The sequence below is a fragment of the Crotalus tigris genome, unplaced genomic scaffold (genome assembly GCF_016545835.1).
Source record: "Crotalus tigris isolate CLP2741 ecotype Arizona unplaced genomic scaffold, ASM1654583v1 scf7180000021321.634910, whole genome shotgun sequence".
Lineage (NCBI taxonomy): Eukaryota > Metazoa > Chordata > Lepidosauria > Squamata > Viperidae > Crotalus > Crotalus tigris.
Window position 1 is genome coordinate 127,891 of NW_024098453.1, and position 19,610 is coordinate 147,500.

The 19,610-nt window shown below is 42.5% G+C and overlaps 1 protein-coding gene across 4 annotated transcripts in view; it reads right to left on the minus strand.

Moving 5' to 3' along the window:
* Positions 1-19,610, minus strand: part of LOC120320314 (lisH domain-containing protein ARMC9-like) — a 139,974-nt gene that overhangs the window by 49,485 nt on the left and 70,879 nt on the right. For all 4 annotated transcript variants that reach the window (XM_039369925.1, XM_039369926.1, XM_039369929.1 and 1 more), the window contains 4 exons: positions 17,153-17,229; positions 15,732-15,806; positions 12,627-12,717; positions 11,017-11,075 (listed from right to left, as the gene is read on the minus strand). In XM_039369925.1, the coding sequence (XP_039225859.1) occupies positions 11,017-11,075; positions 12,627-12,717; positions 15,732-15,806; positions 17,153-17,229 (302 nt within the window). The remainder of the gene's footprint in view (positions 1-11,016; positions 11,076-12,626; positions 12,718-15,731; positions 15,807-17,152; positions 17,230-19,610) is intronic.

Consider the following 19,610-nt stretch of genomic DNA (forward strand, 5'->3'; position numbering starts at 1 on the left):
ACAGGATAACAACGCTGGAGAAGGTCATCTAGCCCAGGGCTTTTCAACCTTTCCACCCATTGTACCACTTTTAGGATATGGCAACATCCGAGGACCACCAGCCAGGTGTCAAAAACTTGATGACCAAAAAAAAAAAAAAAAGTAATAAAGTACAGGTAGTCCTCGACTTACAACAATTCGCTTAGTGACTGTTCGAAGTTACAATGGCACTGAAAAAAGTGCCCCCCAAGCCACAGCCGAGCAAGACACCTGCCTGCCCGCCCGGCCGTGCTCTTCCTCCCGTCTGAGGTTTCCATTGTTGTGAGCATTTCTGTTGGGGATTGGCCATGGGGGTGGGTTGGGGGGTGTTTGGTTTTTATTCCCCCCCGTCTGCTGGGTGGTTGCAGCAGGTTTTGGTCACTTCCCATGACCCTGGGACACTGTGACCGTCATAAATATGAATCAGTTGCCAAGCATCTGAATGTACATCACAAGACCCTGGAGATGCTGCAACATTCCAGCTGATGGGCGCTTCTTCTGGGCTCAGCAGAAACGCCAGGATCAGTGCTGAGTTCCAGCTGATTGATGCTTCTTCAGGGCTCAGCAGAAGCACCAGGATCAGCGCCGAGCTCCAGCTGGAGCCTGGTGCTGATCCTGGCGCTTCCGCTGAGCCGATAGCCCCAAAGAAGTGCTAATCAGCTGGAAAGCGGCACTGATCCTGGCGCTTCCGCTGAGCCCTGACAGCCCTGCAGCTCCAGCCGTCTCTCGCTCAGGCTTGTGCAGTGCTGCCACTGGTTCAGCTCATTCCCCTCCCCTGCTACCACGTTGCTAGGATGGTCATGTACCACCTGCCAGGTGCCAATGTACCACAGGTGGTACCCAAACCACTGGTTGAAAAGCCCTGATCTTGAGCACCAATTCAAAATTAATACTGTAAATATAGAACACGAACTGAGCAAATAACGCAAGGCCTTTTGTCACTCAAAAGCCTCAAAATGCAAATTTGCTTTGCAGGTCCGCTTGGCTAACTGAAACTTTTTCAAGCAGAAAAAGTTGGCTTAATGCAAACAATGAAAAAGTCAATATGTTGTCTGACAATGACTCAAACCTCTCCTTTTTCAGATGATTAATTAACTTTACAACAAGGTTTTAGATGATTAATTAACCGACATTATATTGCTCAAATGTCCTTTTGAAGGAACTCCGTTGCCCTTATTCTCTTTTCTCCGGTGACCATCGGCACGTTTGACAGCTTCTGATTTTATCCTGGGACTTAATCTCATAAAGCAGTGTTTCTCAACCTTGACAATTTTAAGGCATGTGGACTTCAACTCCCAGAATTCCACAGCCAGCTGGCTGTGGAATTCTGGGAGTTGAAGTCCACATGCCTTAAAATTGTCAAGGTTGAGAAACACTGCCATAAAGCGTAACAATGTCATTCCATTTAATAAGTGAGTCCTGCCCGGGTGGAATATTCAAACAAATGAGAAAAGGAACGGAACAGAAGCAACAACATGACAAAAAGGGGGCTGAGATGAGCGATGTCGTTAAGTTTTAAAAAAAAAAATGGTAGAAATTGATTGTTTTAACCTTCAAAAGCCCTTAGTGTAAGAATTACAGGTAATCCTTGACTTACAACCACAATTGAGCCCATAAATACAGTACACACCAGTTGCCAAGCGTCTGAATTTTGATCACATGACCACGGGGAGGCTGCAACATCGTAAGTGTGAATAACGGGTCCTGAGTCATTAGTTTCATTCACAAATAATAAAAAGGCCAGGTTTGAAGACCCGTCTTAAATCTAACAAACAAAATGGAGGCTGGCTGAGGAATTCTGGGAGTTGAAGTCCACCAGTCATCAAAGGGCCAAGTTTGAAGACCCCTGTCTTAAATCTAACAAACAAACTGGAGGCTGGCTGAGGAATTCTGGGAGTTGAAGTCCACAAGGTTTAAAGTTGCCATGTTTGAAGACTTCTAATTTATAAAATAAAATGCGAACATACAAAAGCAAATAGCAGGGGGCAACATTAGAAAAAGGAAAACAAAAAAGGTGTGAAGAAAGGGACGGGGGGGGGGAAAAAACAAAAAGCATTTGACTTCCGACTCTCTCTGTTGCAGTAAAATCAGACCTTAAAATCAAATCTCAACTTTTTACATTTCTATAGTAGAAATGCGCTAGCCATTTCTGGATCGGCAAATCAGTCTCCTCGGTAAAACCCAAAATCGTGATATCATTTTTTTTCCACCTTAAGCACAAAGTCCAAAAGCGGTTTCCAAGTGGAAACAAAAGGACTTGTGTTCTTTTCTTTGATCAGCGCAGTCAGTTAGTAGGTAATAATAATAATAATAATAATAATAATAATAATAATAATAATAATAATAATAATAATAATAATAATAATAATAATAATAAGATATCTAAAACGAATGCACCAGTTCTGGAAAGAACAACATCCAGAATCAGAAATAACAGAACAGAGACTAGCAGATCAACGCCGATTTATAACACGAAATAAAGTATTCACAGAAACAGAATTGGACGAACTGCAAAGGTTTACCCAGGGCAAAGAAATCAAAGCCTTACCAGAAGTAATTCAGAATGTAGAGGCAAACCAGGGGGAGTTGGCAGTGAAGGAATCCAGCAGAGATATACAACTGTTCTCATTTGGAAACCAGGCACCTCTACCTCAGGAAGAACAAAACCCTCTAACTAAAGAAATAAAAGAATTGAAACAAAGAATAACTGAGCATCTAGAACAGCACAAAAACAATAGAATAAGGCTACCTGCATTGAAGCTTGTTCCAAAGAAACAGCTAGCACAAGCATTAAAAGATGCAAATATTGCAATATCAAGTATAAGCACCAATTCATTGCAAGAAACAAACCAACTAATGTACAGCACAGCTGCAGTTATAACAGAATACCTGGGGTGCAAAATCAACAAAGAAGAAAAACAAACAAATAGTGCACCAGAAAAATGGAAGGTTAGACTAGAAAATAAGATCAGCAAGTTAAGATCACATGCAAGCAAGCTAGAACAGATGAAAGAAAAGAAGCTGAAGAACAAGAAGACCAAAGAATACCTAATCAAGAAATACCACTTAGAAACAAGGAAGATCAAGGAAGCACTGGAAATAATAAAGCAACAAATAACAGCTATAGCCAGGAAAATCAGTAGATATGAAGCTCGAATTGCAAACTATAGGCAGAACCTCCAATTTCAATCCAATCAGAAACGTTTCTACCAATCCATCAATGGAGAAACTGCAAGGAATCAGTCAGTACCTGACAAGGAAGAAACAGTGCAGTTCTGGAAGCAGATATGGGATAACCCAAAGAAATACAACAAGGATGCGGCTTGGTTAAAAGAGGTGGATGCAAATAAAACAGAAGTTGAAATGAAAGAACTAGTAATAACAACAAAAATGGTAGAAAAAAGAGCAAAGAAAATCAAAAATTGGTCAGCACCAGGTGAAGATGAACTGCATGGGTTTTGGTTGAAACATCTAACTGTTATACACCCACTCATTGCCAAGCAGTTCAACAATATACTACAAGGAGGAGAAATTGAAAAGTGGCTAACAACTGGGAAAACCTACCTAATAATGAAAAATCCAGCAAAAGGGGCAACACCAGGTAACTACAGGCCAATTACCTGCTTACCAACAACTTTCAAATTACTAACTGGTGTAGTAGCTGATGCAGTGCAACAGCATTTAGTTGAAAACAATCTCTTTCCACCTGAGCAGAAAGGAAACCGCCCCAATAGCAGAGGAACAAAAGATCAACTCCTAATAGACAAAATGATCTTGGAAAACTGCAAGAGAAGGAAGACCAACCTGAATGTTGCATGGATTGACTACAAAAAGGCATTTGACTCTCTGCCACATGATTGGATAATAAAGTGCCTAGAAATAACAGGAGTCAGTAGAAACATCAGAAAATTTGTGCAAAGATCGATGGCACAATGGAAGACACAGTTGCAGATCAATGGTGAGAGCTGGGAGAGGTTAATATCAAGAGAGGAATATTTCAAGGAGATTCATTATCACCATTACTATTTGTTATTGCACTGTTTCCTCTGTCAACAATACTGAATAACTCAGGACATGGCTATCAAACATCAAAAACATCTGCCAGACTATCCCACCTCCTTTATATGGATGATCTGAAGCTGTATGGAAAAACATCATCTGAAATAGAATCGCTGCTCAACACTGTCCGTATATATAGCCAAGATATTGTAATGGAGTTTGGCTTGGACAAATGTGCCACACTTACTATCAAACAAGGAAAAATAGTGAAAACTGAAGGAATCAAGATGCCCCACGAAAATAACATTAAGAGTCTGGATGAGGAAGAATACTACAAATACTTGGGTATCCTTCAAGCTGACAACATCAAGCACACTGAAGTCAAGAAAAAGATTAGAGGTGAATACATCAAGAGAGTGAAGAAGATCTTAAAATCCAAACTCAATGGAGGAAATACCATAAAGGCAATCAACACCTGGGCAATCCCAGTCATTAGGTACACAGCTGGAATAGTGGACTGGACTCAAGCAGAACTAAAAGCAATGGATAGGCAGACCAGAAAAATAATGACAATGAATCATGCCCTTCATCCACGCAGTGACATTGATAGACTTTATCTACCAAGGCAAATAGGTGGGCGTGGAATGCTACAAGTACATCAGATGGTTGAAGAAGAAAAAATGGCTTTGGAAGAATATCTGAAGAACAATGATGAAGATGCACTGAAATTAGTATATCAGGAAGGCTTACTAACTACTGGAGAGACCAAACTGGCCTACAAGAAAGACCAAATGAAGAACAGAATAGAGGCATGGGAAGACAAAGCACTACATGGCCAATACATGAAAAAAATAGCTGGGAAAGCAGATAATAATAAAACCTGGCAATGGCTAAGAGCAGGAAAATTGAAGAAAGAGACCGAGGGACTAATTCTGGCTGCACAAGACCAAGCCTTAAGGACAAATGCATACAAAGTCAAAATTGAGAAGACAGCAACAGACAGTAAGTGCCGCCTATGCAAAGAAGCTGAAGAAACAGTGGACCACTTGGTAAGCTGTTGCAAGAAGATTGCACAGACTGATTACAAGCAGCGGCATGACAAAGTAGCAACAATGGTGCATTGGAAGATCTGCAAAAAATATCATTTACCTGTAAGCAAAAACTGGTGGGATCATAAAATAGAGAAAGTCATAGAAAATGATAAAATTAAACTGCTCTGGGACTTCAGAATTCAAACAGACAAGCACCTGCAACATAACACCCCAGACTTAACAATTGTCGATAAGAAAGACAAAAAAGTCTGGATAGTGGATGTGGCAGTGCCTGGAGATAGCAGAATAGAAGAGAAAGAACTGGAGAAGATAACAAAATACAAAGACCTACAAATAGAAATAGAAAGACTGTGGCAAAAGCAAGCAAGGGTAGTACCAATAGTCATAGGCTCCTTGGGTGCAATCCCAAAACAACTGGAGCACCACTTGAACACCATTGGCATTGACAAATTCGCTATTAGTCAATTGCAAAAGGCGGCCTTACTAGGAACTGCTTCCATCCTGCGACGATATCTGTAATACCATCAAACATCCACATCTGCCTATCCCAGGTCCTGGGTAAGGACTCGATAGGTAGACAAAATGCCAAATCCAGTCTGAACATCTGGCTGACTGTGCGATGATCGATAGTTGGAAGGGACCTTGGAGATCATCTAGTCCAACCCCCTGCTCAGGCAGGAAACCCTATACCATTTCTCTTCTTAAAAACTTCCAGTGTTGGAGCATTCACCACTTCTGGAGGCAGGTTGTTCCACTGGTTAATTATTCTAACTATCAGGAAGTTTCTCCTTAGTTCTAGGTTGCTTCTCTCCTTGATGAGTTTCTACCCGTTGCTTCTTGTCCTGCCTTCAGGCGCTTTGGAAAATAGCTTGACTCCCTCTTCTTTAGGGCAGCCCCTGAGAGATTGGAACACTGCTATCCTGTCCCCCTTCGTCCTTCTCTTCATTAAACTAGAGATACCCAATTCCAGCAGCCGTTCCTTATATGTTTTAGCCTCCAGTCCCTAATCATCTTTGTTGCTCTTCTCTGTACTCTTTCTAGAGTCTCAACATCTTTTTTACATTGAGGTGACCAAAACTGGATGCAGGATTCCAAGTGTGACCTTACCAAGGCATTGTAAAGTGGTTTTAATGCTTCACATGATCTTGATTCTCTCCGTCTGTTAATGCAGCCCAGCACTGTGTTGGCCTTTTTGGCATCTGCAGCACACGACTGGCTCATATTTAAGTGATTGCCCACTAGGACTCGGAGGTCCCTCTCACAGTTACTACTCTTGAGCAAGGTACCCCCTATACTATACCTATACATTTGGTTTTTCTTTCCTAAATGTAGAACCTTACTTTTTTCACCACTGAATTTCATTTTGTTAGATAGTGCCCAGTGTTCAAGTCTGTCCAGATCCTCCTGTATCCTAAGCCTGTCTTCTGGAGTGTTGGCTATTCCTGCCAGCTTGGTGTCGTCTGCAAATTTGATGAGTTCCCCATCTATCCACCCTCGTCCAGATCGTTGATGAAGATGTTGAAGAGCCCTGGGCCCAGAACAGAGCCCTGGGGCACCCCACTACACACTTCCCTCCATGGAGATGCGGTTCCATTGAGTACGGCCAGTCAGCCAGCTACGGATCCATCTAGTGGTGATGCTGTCTAACCTGCATTTTTCTATCTTATCGAGTAGTAGGTTGTGATCTACTTTATCAAATGCCTTACTAAAGTCCAAGTAAATTATGAAGATGAAAAAGGTTGCCTACAATTTAAAAATGAAGAAATAAAAAAGATAATTGAAGAATATTATAAGTAACTGTATGCTATAGAAGAAATTCCAAGAGATAGAATGATTCAATATCTGGAAGAAAATAATCTTCCAAAAATTTCAGAAACCTGTAAGACTATGTTAGAGGAAAAAAATAACAATAATGGAAATAACAGACGCCATAAGAAGACAAAAAAATGAGAAAACAATGGGGCCAGATGGACTACCGGCAGAGTTATATAAAGCTTTACAAGATATATTAAGTGAACCGTTGAAAGATGTTTGCAATGAACTTTTGTTGGAGGCTAAACTCCCAAGTACATGGATAGAAGCAAATATTACCCTTACACCAAAAGAAGATTCAGATTTGATACAGATAAAAAATTATAGACTGATATCGTTACTAAATGTGGATTATAAAATTTTTACTTCAATAATGGCAGAGAGACTGAAAAGATTCTTAACTGAATTTATACATTCAGACCAAAATGTTTTGGTTTTTTTTTTACCAAAGAGACAAATTAAAAATAATTTAAGAGTGATAATGGATGTATTGGAATATTATGAATTACATCCAGGGAAACATCTGGCACTAATATTTCTAGATGCCCAAAAAGCATTTGATAAACTTTCCTGGTAATTTATGATTCAGCAATTAAAAATAATGGACTTTGGACAGAACTTTATAAATATGATTAAAACAATATACAATAAACAAACAGCAAAAGTGAGCGTGAATGGAGATTATACTCAGAACTTTGAGATAAGAAAAGGTACAAGAATGTCCATTTTCTCCACTGTTATTTAGTTTGGAAGTTTTAAATAGAAACATTGGACAAGATACAGAAATTAAAGGACTAGAAATAAAAGGTGAAACATATAAATTAGAAGCATTTGCTGATGATTTGGTATTTATTTTAGAAGAACCATTGGAGATGATTCCTAAACTACTGGGAAAGATAGAACAATATGGAGAAATGGCAGGACTGAAAATAAACAGAGAAAAAAAAACAAAGTAATAGTTAAAAATCTTACAGATAAACAAAAAACAAATGTCGGAAAAAATAGAATTGTAAATAGTTAAAAAAAGTCAAATATCTGGGAATATATTAAACAGCAAGATGTTCAATGATAAAAGAAGATAATTATACAAACGACTGAATCAAATAAGAGTGGATTTGGAAAAAATGGAAAAACTTGCAATTGTCAATATTAGAAAGAATTGCTACAGTGAAAATGAATATACTACCAAAAATCTTATTTTTATTCCAAACAATACCTATAAAACTTGAGAATTTTTTTTTTGAAGTTTTAAATTCATAAATTTATTTGACAAGGAAAGAAAGCTGGAATTAAGATGAAAATGTTACAAGATGCCAAGGAAAATGGAGGTTTTGGTTAACCAGAGTGGGTTTTATATTATCAAGCATCTGCATTAACATGGGTAAAAGAATGGATAGCTCTTAGAAACAAAAGGCTGTTATATTTGGAGGGGCATGATTTACAATTGGGGAGGCACGCTTTTTTATGGTATGGAAAAAATAAAATTCATAAATACTTCCAAAATCACTCTTTAAGAAATGCATTATTAACAACATGGGGAAAAATAAAATGTAAAATATATTTGAAAATTCCAGAGTGGTTGTCAACAATTGGAAACATCTGTACACCCAAATTTAGTGGACTTTGAAAAAATCTGGACATATAGAGATATTCTAAATTGTGAAGGGAATTTAAAATTTAAAGAAGAAATGGAAAATCAGGGTATCAATTTATCACGGTGGGCACAGTTACAAATGCAAGCTAGATATGATAAAGATGTTAAACTGCATGGATTCTATAAGGAACAAACTGTGTTTGATAACACATTGTTAACTTCTGATGAGAAACTAATTAAGAAAATGTATAATTTCTTATTAACATTGAAAATGGAAAGTGAACAAGTTAAAGAAACAATGATAAGATGGGCGAAAAATTTTGGATACAACATAGAACTAGAAAAATGGCAAAATTTATGGGAAAGAAATTACAGACTCATAACATCAACTTCCTACAAAGAAAACTTATTAAAATGTTTTATAGATGGCACTTGCCATCAGCAAGACTAGCAAAAATGTTTAAAAACACGTCAGGCAGATGTTGGAAATGTTAACATAGGTCAGGCACTTATTATCATGTTTGGTGAACATGTGATAAAATAAAGAATTATTGGAAAAAGACACACGTTTGGCTAGAAAAGATGTAGATTTTAAACCTGAACTTCATTAAAAATGAAGTATAATGCCAGAAAAGACTGATAAACAAATATTTGATTTTTACATGTCACAACAGCAGCAAGAATTATATTTGCGCAATACTGGAAAAATGAAGGAATACCATCAGATGAAGAAATAATTAAAAAAAATAGCAGAATGCGCAGAGATGGACAGACTGACTATGAGACTGAAAGAAAAAGAAGAAACAGAATATGATCAAACTTGGGACTTATTTTATCGATGGCTAGAGGAAAGAATAAAGCAGTGGTTCTCAACCTTTCTAATGCCGTGACCCCATAATACAGTTCCCCATGTTGTGATGACCCCCAAGTGGGTGTGGCCACCAATAAGAGGGAGTAGGACAGCTAGGGAAAAGGGAAAAAAATGGCGGACAGCGTGGTTTGGCAACCCCTGTGAAATGGTCGTTCGACCCCAAATGGGGTCCCGACCCACAGGTTGAGAACCACTGGAATAAAGGATTAGGAACTAAATATGTATTTATTCAATGTTTATTGAATAAATATTACTGAATGTATGGGGGAAAAAACCAATAAAAACTTTTTTTTTTTAAAGAAAGTTTCTGGTTTAATCTTTATGCAAGAGGACTATCTGCAGGCTGGACTGGAGTACAAACCTCAATTTGCCCTTAGAAAGAATTATCCACAATGCACTGCTGTTTTTAAATACCGCCATTAAAATTCTCGCCTTCTGGGTGTGCGATTGACATCCTGCTTGACAAGGAGGCCCCGCTGAATAGTCTCAGCTAAATGACCCTTAGCCTCTCAAATAAAACAAAAAGCTGGTTAAAAAACCTCGTTAATCTCATTTATTGCCTTCCAGCCCTTCAGCTGCAGAAACTTAACTCCTTACAATTAACCAGTGGAACAACCTGCCTCCAGAAGCGGTGAATGCTCCAACGCTGGAAGTTTTTAAGAAGAGACTGGACAGCCATTTGTCCGAAATGGTATAGCATTTCCTGCCTGAGCAGGGGGTTGGACTAGATGACCTCCAAGGTCCCTCCCAATAATAACACTACTACTACTACTACTACTACTACTACTACTCTTCTTCTTCTTCTTCTTCTTCTTCTTCTTCTTCTTCTTCTTCTTCTTCTTCTTCTTCTTCTTCTTCTTCTTCTTCTTCTTCTTCTTCTTCTTCCTTCCTCCTCCTCCTATTGTTGTTGTTGTTGTTATTATTATTATTATTATTGATCATCGCACAGTCAGCCAGATGTTCAGACTGGATTTGGCATTTTGTCTACCTATCGAGTCCTTACCCAGGACCTGGGATAGGCAGATGTGGATGTTGGATGGTATTACAGATCTCGTCGCAGGATGGAAGCAGTTCCTAGTAAGGCCGCCTTTTGCAATTGACTAATGGCAAATTTGTCAATGCCAATAGTGTCCAAGTGGTGCTCCAGTTGTTTTGGGATTGCACCCAAGGAGCCTATGACTATTGGTCCTACCCTTGCTTGCTTTTGCCCCAGTCGTTCTATTATTATTATTATTATTATTATTATTATTATTATTATTACTATTACTATTACTATTATTATTATTATTATTGGAAAACTGATGTCGCTTTGATCAACACCCTGGGCCTGCCATCATCTAGATTTTGAACCATCCACACGTGGTCGGTGAGATTATCTGGGCAATTTAGGATAAGTGGCCACATCTGGCCCTTTGGTGGTCCCTGTCCGGCCTGTATGGATTGCTTTTATTTGGAAGGCAACCGGTATACAATATTTTTTAATTTATCTACCTGTGTGCCTGCCTATGTAGCCTCACAGCCCCTTGGTTCAGCCCTCCACAACAATCCCAGTTTCTCACGTGGCCACCTGGGAAAATTAACTGCCCACAGACAGAGATGATAAAGGGCACGGAACTCTTCTATCCTGTGATTGCATCTAGATTTTTCAAGGGTTTTGCATCCATACTTACTTCAGCATTGTCCTCCTTCTCCTCATCGTCGGATTCTACACTGTCTTCCTGTGGATCTTCTATAAGGGAACATACAAAAGCACATAAATCAACCCAAAAACTCATTTTTTTAAATCTTCCCTGTTGTTTTTATAAAAAGACTCAAGATGATGAACATACCTAATCGTCTTTCCTCCTCCCATTTTCCCCACAACAACCCTATAAGGTGGGCTGGGCTGAGCCAGAGTAATTGATCTATAGTCACCCAGCTGGCTTTCATGCCTAAGGCGGGACTAGAACTCACCATCTCCTAGTGATTGGTCCAAAATCACCCAGCCGGCATTCATGCCTAAGGTGGGACTAGAAATCAGTGTCTCCTGTGATTGGCCCAAAGTCACCCAGCTGGTTTTCCTGCCTAAGGCAGGACTAGAACTCCCCGTCTCTTGGTGATTGGCCCAGAGTCACCCAGTCGGCTTTCATATCTAAGGCAGGACTAGAACGTACTGTCTCCTGGTGATTGGCCCAAAGTCACCCAGTCAGTTTTCCTGCCTAAGGCGGGACTAGAACACTGTCTCCTGGTGATTGGCCCAAAGTCACCCAGTCAGTTTTCCTGCCTAAGGCGGGACTAGAACATACTGTCTCCTGGTGATTGGCCCAAAGTCACCCAGTCAGTTTTCCTGCCTAAGGCGGGACTAGAACTTACTGTCTCCTGGTGAATGGCCCAAAGTCACCCAGTCAGTTTTCCTGCCTAAGGCGGGACTAGAACATACTGTCTCCTGGTGATTGGCCCAAAGTCACCCAGTCAGTTTTCCTGCCTAAGGCGGGACTAGAACATACTGTCTCCTGGTGATTGGCCCAAAGTCAACTAGCCGGCTTAAATGCCTAAAGTGGGACTACAATTCACCATCTCCTAGTGATTGGTCCAAAATCACCCAACTGGCTTTCATGCCTAAGGCGGGACTAGAACTCACCGTCTCCTGGTGATTGGCCCAAAGTCACCCAGCCGGTTTTCCTGCCTAAGGCAGCACTAGAACTCACGTCCAAACTAGACTGTGTTGTTTCTCTGGGTCACATATGTGTGTTTAGGTGGGTATAGGCATACATTTATTTTTTTATTATTTTTTGGGGTCATGTTTACACGGTGTATATCGGAGGGGGTGACCCTATGAGAGCTGGATGGAACGAAATCTCATTTCAACGTATGCCGATTAGCGTACATTTAAAGTGAAAATAAAGTTGTTCTAAGTCCAAGGCCTCTAAGTTGCCAAGTGTCCACATTTTGATCCCGTAACTGTTGGGGATGCTGGGAAAGTGGTAAGGCTAAAAAAAAAAAAAAAACGGTCCTAAGTCTTTTTTTTTTTTCCTCTTTTCAGTGACATTGTAACTTCGAACGGACACTAAATGGACGGCTTCTAAGTTGAGGACGAGCAGGAAAGAGAGTTAGGAAAAGAGCTGCTGATGATTTGCAAGGCTAACGCAGGAACTGAAGATTTAGGTTAATTTATTTCTTGGTTAACAGGTTCTCTTCCTGTTAGGTGAACGGGTTGGTGGATAACCCGTGATAAAGCCACGCAACCTGCTTTGAGGAAACTTTCTTTTTAACACTGAGCTGATGTCGCCCTTTCTCTCACCTGACTGAAGCTGCTTGATAATAAACTCAATCTGCTGGATCATATCGGCATTTCCTTCCGCAATGTAGCATCGGAGAATGTCTTCCATTTCCTGCAACGGATTGGAAAACAAACCGGTGTTAGTTGATCCGAGGGGGTGACCCAGGCCGGGGTCGCCGCCGACACAAATAGGCCTGTTTGCCTGGGGTGCAGGCAGACAGGCACAGCCAGCAGAAGAGCGTCTGTCTGCAGAACAAACAGAAGGCGAAGTCTAAGGGGCTGCCCCAAAGAAGAGGGAGTCAAGCTGTTCTCTAAAGCACCAGAAGGCAGGACAAGGAGCAACGGATGGAAACTCATCAAGGAGAGAAGCAATGCTGAGACTCTAGAAAGATTGCAGAGAAGAGCAACAAAGATAATCAGGGGACTGGAGGCTAAAACATACAAGGAACGGCTGCTGGAATTGGGTATGTCTAGTTTAATGAAGAGAAGGACGAGGGGGGACAGGATAGCAGCCTTCCAATATCTCAGGGGCTGCCCCAAAGAAGAGGGAGTCAAGCTATTCTCCAAAGTGCCTGAAGGCAGGACAAGAAGGAACAGATGGAAACTAACCAAGGAGAGAAGCAACCTGGAACTAAGGAGAAACTTCCAGACAGTTAGAAACATTAACCAGTGGAACTACCTGCCTCCAGAAGCGGTGGATGCTCCAACACTGGTAGTTTTTAAGAAGAGATTGGACAGCCATTTGTCTGAAATGGTATAGGGTTTCCTGCCTGAGCAGGGGGTTGGACTAGATGACCTCCAAGATCCCTTCCAACTTTACTACTGCTACTATTATTACTACTACTATTATTACTACTACTATTATTACTATTATTATTATTATTATTTCGCCTCACAAAGTTATCCCAGCCATCCTCCCCACTGGGAATTTTCGTTCCTGCTTGCCCGTTTTTTGCTCTGCGCCACTAATAAAATTCCCCTTCAGAGTTAATGGCAAAAAGCAGAGCTTCTCTTGCGGGCTGTTTTGTGTTCTAAACAAAAGGACAACCCTTTCAAAGCCGATCAATGACCGGCAATTGAAAACAAACAAACAAACAAACAAACGTGCCATTTGAGCCGCCAGTTAAAAAAACCCTGTGTCTTCAGAGATAGCCTCTGAAAACAGGCGAGGGACGATAAGCATCTGCGCAAAGTGCAGGGCGCATCCATCAAGCTTTACACTGAAATTGATCCCACATAATGGCGGGGGAAAAAGATATCAGCTTCTGTACAAATCGGGACAGAGTCTGGCTTTTGTCTGCCTGTTTTAGCGGCGGGAAAGTTATCTTTCCTAGCTAGCCAGCAGCATTTCTGCAGGATGGAAAATTTATCGCCTGCCCCCCTCCCCCCCCCCTTGTCACGAGGCACGATCACAAAAGCAAATGAATGCCACTCTCTCTTTTCCGTGCAATCCTGCTACGGCGCTTATTCCCAAGCGCATCCTACCTCAACCCAAGAGCCCAACAGCCCCAGAAGGAAAAAAACAAACAAACAGGAGTCATCTACTACATACAGCAGTGTTTCCCAAACTTGACAATTTTAAGGCATGTGGACTTCAACTCCCAGAATTCCACAGCCAGCGTTGCTGGCTGTGGAATTCTGGGAGTTGAAGTCCTCATGCCTTAAAATTGTCAAGTTTGGGAAACACTGACATACAGCCTTGTAACAGCCACTATGTAGGACAGACAGGTGGAAGACTAGCAGAGCGCATCCAGGAACACCAACAAGCAGGGGGAAGATGATGGTGAAAACTCCTGATTCTCACAACACGTGGACAAACTCCAGCTGGGAAAATGGGAGCATCTCAGACCAAGCCAAGTCCAACGACGCCAGAGAATTCCTGGACGTTCTGGCGTTAGGACACCTCAGCCACCAAGAGGCACACCGAGATAAACAACATCTGCACACACCATTGACAAGACACCATGCAAAATCTAGAAAGGAAACCAAGAAGATGTCGAGAATTTGGAAAACGTTCAGAGAAGAGCAACTAAGATGATCCAAGGCCTGGAGGCTGAAACATACGAAGGACGGCTGCAGAACTTGGGTTCGGCTAGTCTAAAGAAAAGAAGGAATAGGGGAGACATGATAGGAGTGTTCCGGTATCTGAGGGGCTGCCACAAAGAAGGGGGGGGGGGTCACGTTATTCCCCAAAGCACCAGAGGGCAGGACAAGAAACAATGGTTGGAAACTGAACAAAGAGAGAAGCAACCCGGAATTAAGGAGAAAGTTCCTAACAGTGAGGACAATTAGCCAGTGGAACAGCTTGTCTCCAGAAGTTGTGGGCGCTCCATCACTGGAGGTTTTTAAGAAGAGATTAGACAGTCATTTGTCTGAGATGTATAGAGTCTCCTGCTCGAGCAGGGGGCTGGACTAGAAGACCTCTAAGGTCCCTTCCAGCTCCATTCCATTCCATTCCATTCCTTTTCTCTATTCTATTCTATTCTATTCTATTCTATTCTATTCTATTCTATTCTATTCTATTCTAATTCTAATTCTAATTCTAATTCTACTCTATTCTAATCCTTTCTCTTCTCTTCTTTCTATTCTATTCATTCTCTATTCTATTCTACATTCTATTCTATTCCATAGTTTAATCTAGCCTTCGTTTCTGCATGTTGTGTGAACCAGGCCATTGTTAACCATCATGCGATATATTTCTTTGGATACTGCCTGACATGTGAAAATAGCAATTGTGGTGCCTTCATATGACTTCTGAGGGTTGTAGAAGTCCAGGCAGGGTCTGTTGGACATAGGAGGAAAACATTTGAGACCTGCAGCAGGGGATAATGGGACTTCATCACTTTAGGAAGACCACTTGCTAGCTGGGTGGGGATGAGCAGGGAGGTGATGTACAATTGAAAAGAGCTTCTACATAGCTGGTTCCTGTGCTTGGTTGTGGTTAGTCTAGCCCGGCGTTTCTCAACCTTGGCGATTTGAAGGTGGGTGGACTTCAGGCCCCATATTCCCCAGCCAGCCATGCTGGCTAGGGAATTCTGGGAGTTGAAGTCCACACATCTTCAAGTCGCCAGGTTGAGAAGCTTTGGTCTGGCCCATTGAACATCCAAAAACCTTTTGGTCTCTTACCATCGCGCGAGCCTCCTCTCTTATGGACGGAATTGCAAGGATGCTGTAAAGGGCTCCGTTCACATAGGGGTGAATCTGCAAGAAAGGGGATAAAAGGAACCACCATTCAAAGGGGATCCGCCCCTCATCTCTCCCCAGGCTTGGGGGACACAAGCGAGGTCTTAAAGAATACCTGATGGGAGGAGGAGGGGGGGGGGTAAGGAAAGGAAAGGAAGGAAGGAAGGATGGGAAAGGAAAGGAAGGATGGGAAAGGAAAGGAAGGGAAAGGAAGGAAGGAGGGAGGGAGGAATGGGAAAGGAAAGGAAGGAAGAATGGGAAAGGAAAGGAAGGAAGGAAAGAATGGGAAAGGAAAGGAAGGAAGGAGGAATGGGAAAGGAAAGGAAGGAAGGAAAGAAGGAAGGAAGGAAAGAATGGGAAAGGAATGAAGAAAAGAGGGAGGAATGGGAAAGGAAAGGAAAGAAGGAAGGAAGGAGGAATAGGAAAGGAAAGGAAAGGAAGGGAAAGGAAGGAGGAATGGGAAAGGAAAGGAGGGAAGGAAGGAAGGAAAGAGGGAGGAATGGGAAAGGAAAGGAAGGAAGGAGGAATGAGAAAGGAAAGGAAGGAAGAATGGGAAAGGAAAGGAAAGGAAGGGAAAGGAAGGAGGAATGGGAAAGGAAAGGAGGGAAGGAAGGAAGGAAAGAGGGAGGAATGGGAAAGGAAAGGAAGGAAGGAAGGGTGGGAAAGGAAAGGAAGGAAGGAAGGAGGAATGGGAAAGGAAAGGAAGGAAGAATGGGAAAGGAAAGGAAAGGAAGGAAGGAAGGGAAAGGAAGGAAGGAAAGAGGGAGGAATGGGAAAGGAAAGGAAAGAGGGAGGAATGGGAAAGGAAAGGAAAGGAAGGAAGGAAGAATGGGAAAGGAAAGGAAAGGAAAGGAAGGGAAAGGAAGGAAGGAAGGAAGGAAAGAGGGAGGAATGGGAAAGGAAAGGAAGGAGGAATGGGAAAGGAAAGGAAAGGGAAAGGCAGGAAGGAAGGAAGGAAGGAAGGAAGGAAGGAAGGAAGGAAGGAAGGAAGGAAGGAGGAACGGGAAAGGAAAGGAAGGGGAAGGAAGGAAGGAAGGAAAGAGGGAGGAATGGGAAAGGAAAGGAAAATTGAAAATGAAAGAGAAAGAAGATTCAGTTTATTTTAGAACATGGGATATATATAAAAATAAGGAAAGGAAAGGAGGAAGGAAGAAGAGAAGGAGAAGAAGGAGGAGGAGGAGGAGAGAAGATTATCTTTACAGAGTCCAGATGATATTATGAGATTAAGAATTTTATTTGGCCCTCAGAATATTATCAGCCAGAACCAAGGCATCCAAAACCACCCAAAAGGCGACACGCTGGGCTTGGTTTTCTAAAACCGGTTCCTCTTCACACACCCTCGAAGAGGATCCCTGTGGCAGTACCTCGTGGTTCTCGTGGCCAAGCAGGTCCGAGAGAACTTTGAGAATCTCGTTTGCAATTTTCACACACATCTTCTTCCCTGCGGAGGACAAAGTAAAAGCAGACACGGGTGTCAGGGGTCAACTCAAAAAAAAAACCCCAGACATCCGTCCACAAGAGCCCGGGATTGGCAGAACAGCCATGACATCTAGCTTACGGGTGGAACAAGCTAGCAACGGAGGGCATTGCGCAACGGGGGTGCTATCTGGCTCACCTGGGGGACCCCCAAAACCAGCGGTTCTCAACCTGTGGGTCGGGACCCCATTTGGGGTCGAACGACCATTTCACAGGGGTCGCCAAACAACGCAGTCCGCCATTTTTTCCCCCTTTTCCTTAGCTGTGCTACTCCCTTTTATTCTATTGGCTTTTGAAAGCCAATAGAATAGACTCTCTTGAATAGAGTCTAATTCTATTGGCTTTCAAAAGCCAATAGGAATTGTCCAGGCTGTCTCTGCCCTGCTGAGTCCGCCAAAAGTCCCATTCTGCAAACGGTGCTGCACCAGTTGAGTAGTCCTCGACTTACGACCGGTTGAGTAGTCCTCGACTTACGACCGGTTGAGTAGTCCTCGACTTACAACTGGTTGGGGGGTCATGGCATTAAAAAGGTTGAGAACCACTGCCCAAAACGATCTGGACTGTTTTCTGCCTCAGCTGCCAAATACAGGTGGTCCTCAACGTACGACAGTTCATTTACTGACCATTAAAGGGACCATAAAAAAAGTGACATGGCCGTTTTTCACACTTACGGTTGTCACGTGATCCACATCCAGCAACTGGCATGTACCGTGTTTTCCCCAAAGTAAGGCCTACCCCGAAAACAAGCCCTTGGCTTGATTTTTTTTGGGGGGGTGGGCCCAATATAAGCCCTACCCCAAAAATGAGGCCTAGTTTTGGGGCGAGGCGCAGGCCTAAAAAATCAAGCCAGGTCTGCCACGGATCGAGACTTGCCTTGCCGGAAGGGGCAGCTCCATTCCGCAGCTGAGAATGCGGCTCCGACCTGCATTTCACACTCAGAGGCCTTTCCAGAAGGCCTGCAGGCCGGAGCCGCATTCTCAGCTGCGGAACTATCCGATTCTGTAATAGCTTTGTCCCCTATGCCATCCGTCTGGTAAACTCGGAAGATTCGCTTTTCTCGCCATGCACATGTATACATAACCTGAACTATAATAACAACAACAATAATAAAGTTGGATGGGACCTTGGAGGTCTTCTAGTCCAACCCCCTGCTCAGGCAGGAAACCCTACACCGTTTCGGACAAAGGGCTGTCCAGTCTCTTCTTAAAAACTTCCAGTGTTGGAGCATTCATAGCTTCTGGAGGCAGGTGGTTCCACTGGTTAATTGTTCTCACTGTCAGGAAGTTTCTCCTTAGTTCCAGGTTGCTTCTCTCCTTGATGAGTTTCCATCCGCTGCTTCTTGTCCTGCCCTCAGGAGCTTTGGAGAAGAGCTTGACTCCCTCTTCTTTGGGGCAGCCCCTGAGATACTGGAACTCTGCTATCATGTCCCCCCTCCTCCTTCTCTTTATTAAACTAGACATGCCCAATTCCAGCAACTGTTCCTTGTATGTTTTAGTCTCCAGTCCCCTGATCATCTTTGTTGCTCTTCTCTGTTCTCTTTCTAGAGTCTCAACATCCTTTTTACATCGTGGTGACCAAAGCTGGATGCAATATTCCAAGTGTGGCCTTACCAAGGTGTTGTAAAGCACTATTAACACTTGAGGTGATCTTGATTCTGTCCCTCTGTTAATGCAGCCTAGCACTGTGTTGGCTTTTTTGGCAGCTGCAACTAGACTGCTGTTTCTCTGTGTCATATAATATATGTGGGTAGAGGCATAATTCTTTACTTACTTACTTACTTACTTACGTCTGTCTGTCTGTATGTATGTATGACATATTTATGTAGTGTATCTCAGAGAGTGGTGACCCTTTGAGAGCTGTATGTCACGAAATTTCATTTTAATGTAGGCCGATCGGTATACATTCAAAGTGACAATAAAGTTATTGTTCTATTCAATGAAGCCGCTCCTTCGGCTGCAGAAGGAGTGGGACGGCTGGTCGAGGCTGTCGGTGCTGGAGGTGTGGAAAAGACACACACAGACACACACACATCCCGAAAATAAGACCTGGTGCCTCTTTTGGAGGCAAAAAATATATATTAAAAAAGAAGACCGAGTCTTATTTTCGGGAAAACACAGTATTTGTGATGGGGGTCAGACAGTTCCCCGCTTAACGACCGTGTGACTGACTTAACAACTGCAGTGGCGAGAAAGGTTGTAAGATGGGAGAAAACTCACGGAACAACCGTCTAGCTTAGCTGTGGAAACTTTGGGTTCCACTGTGATCGTAAGTCGAGGACTACCTTTACTCAAGGGTAGAGTTGCAGGTTCGGGCTTTCTGCAAGGCCCACTTTCAGCCACAACAGCG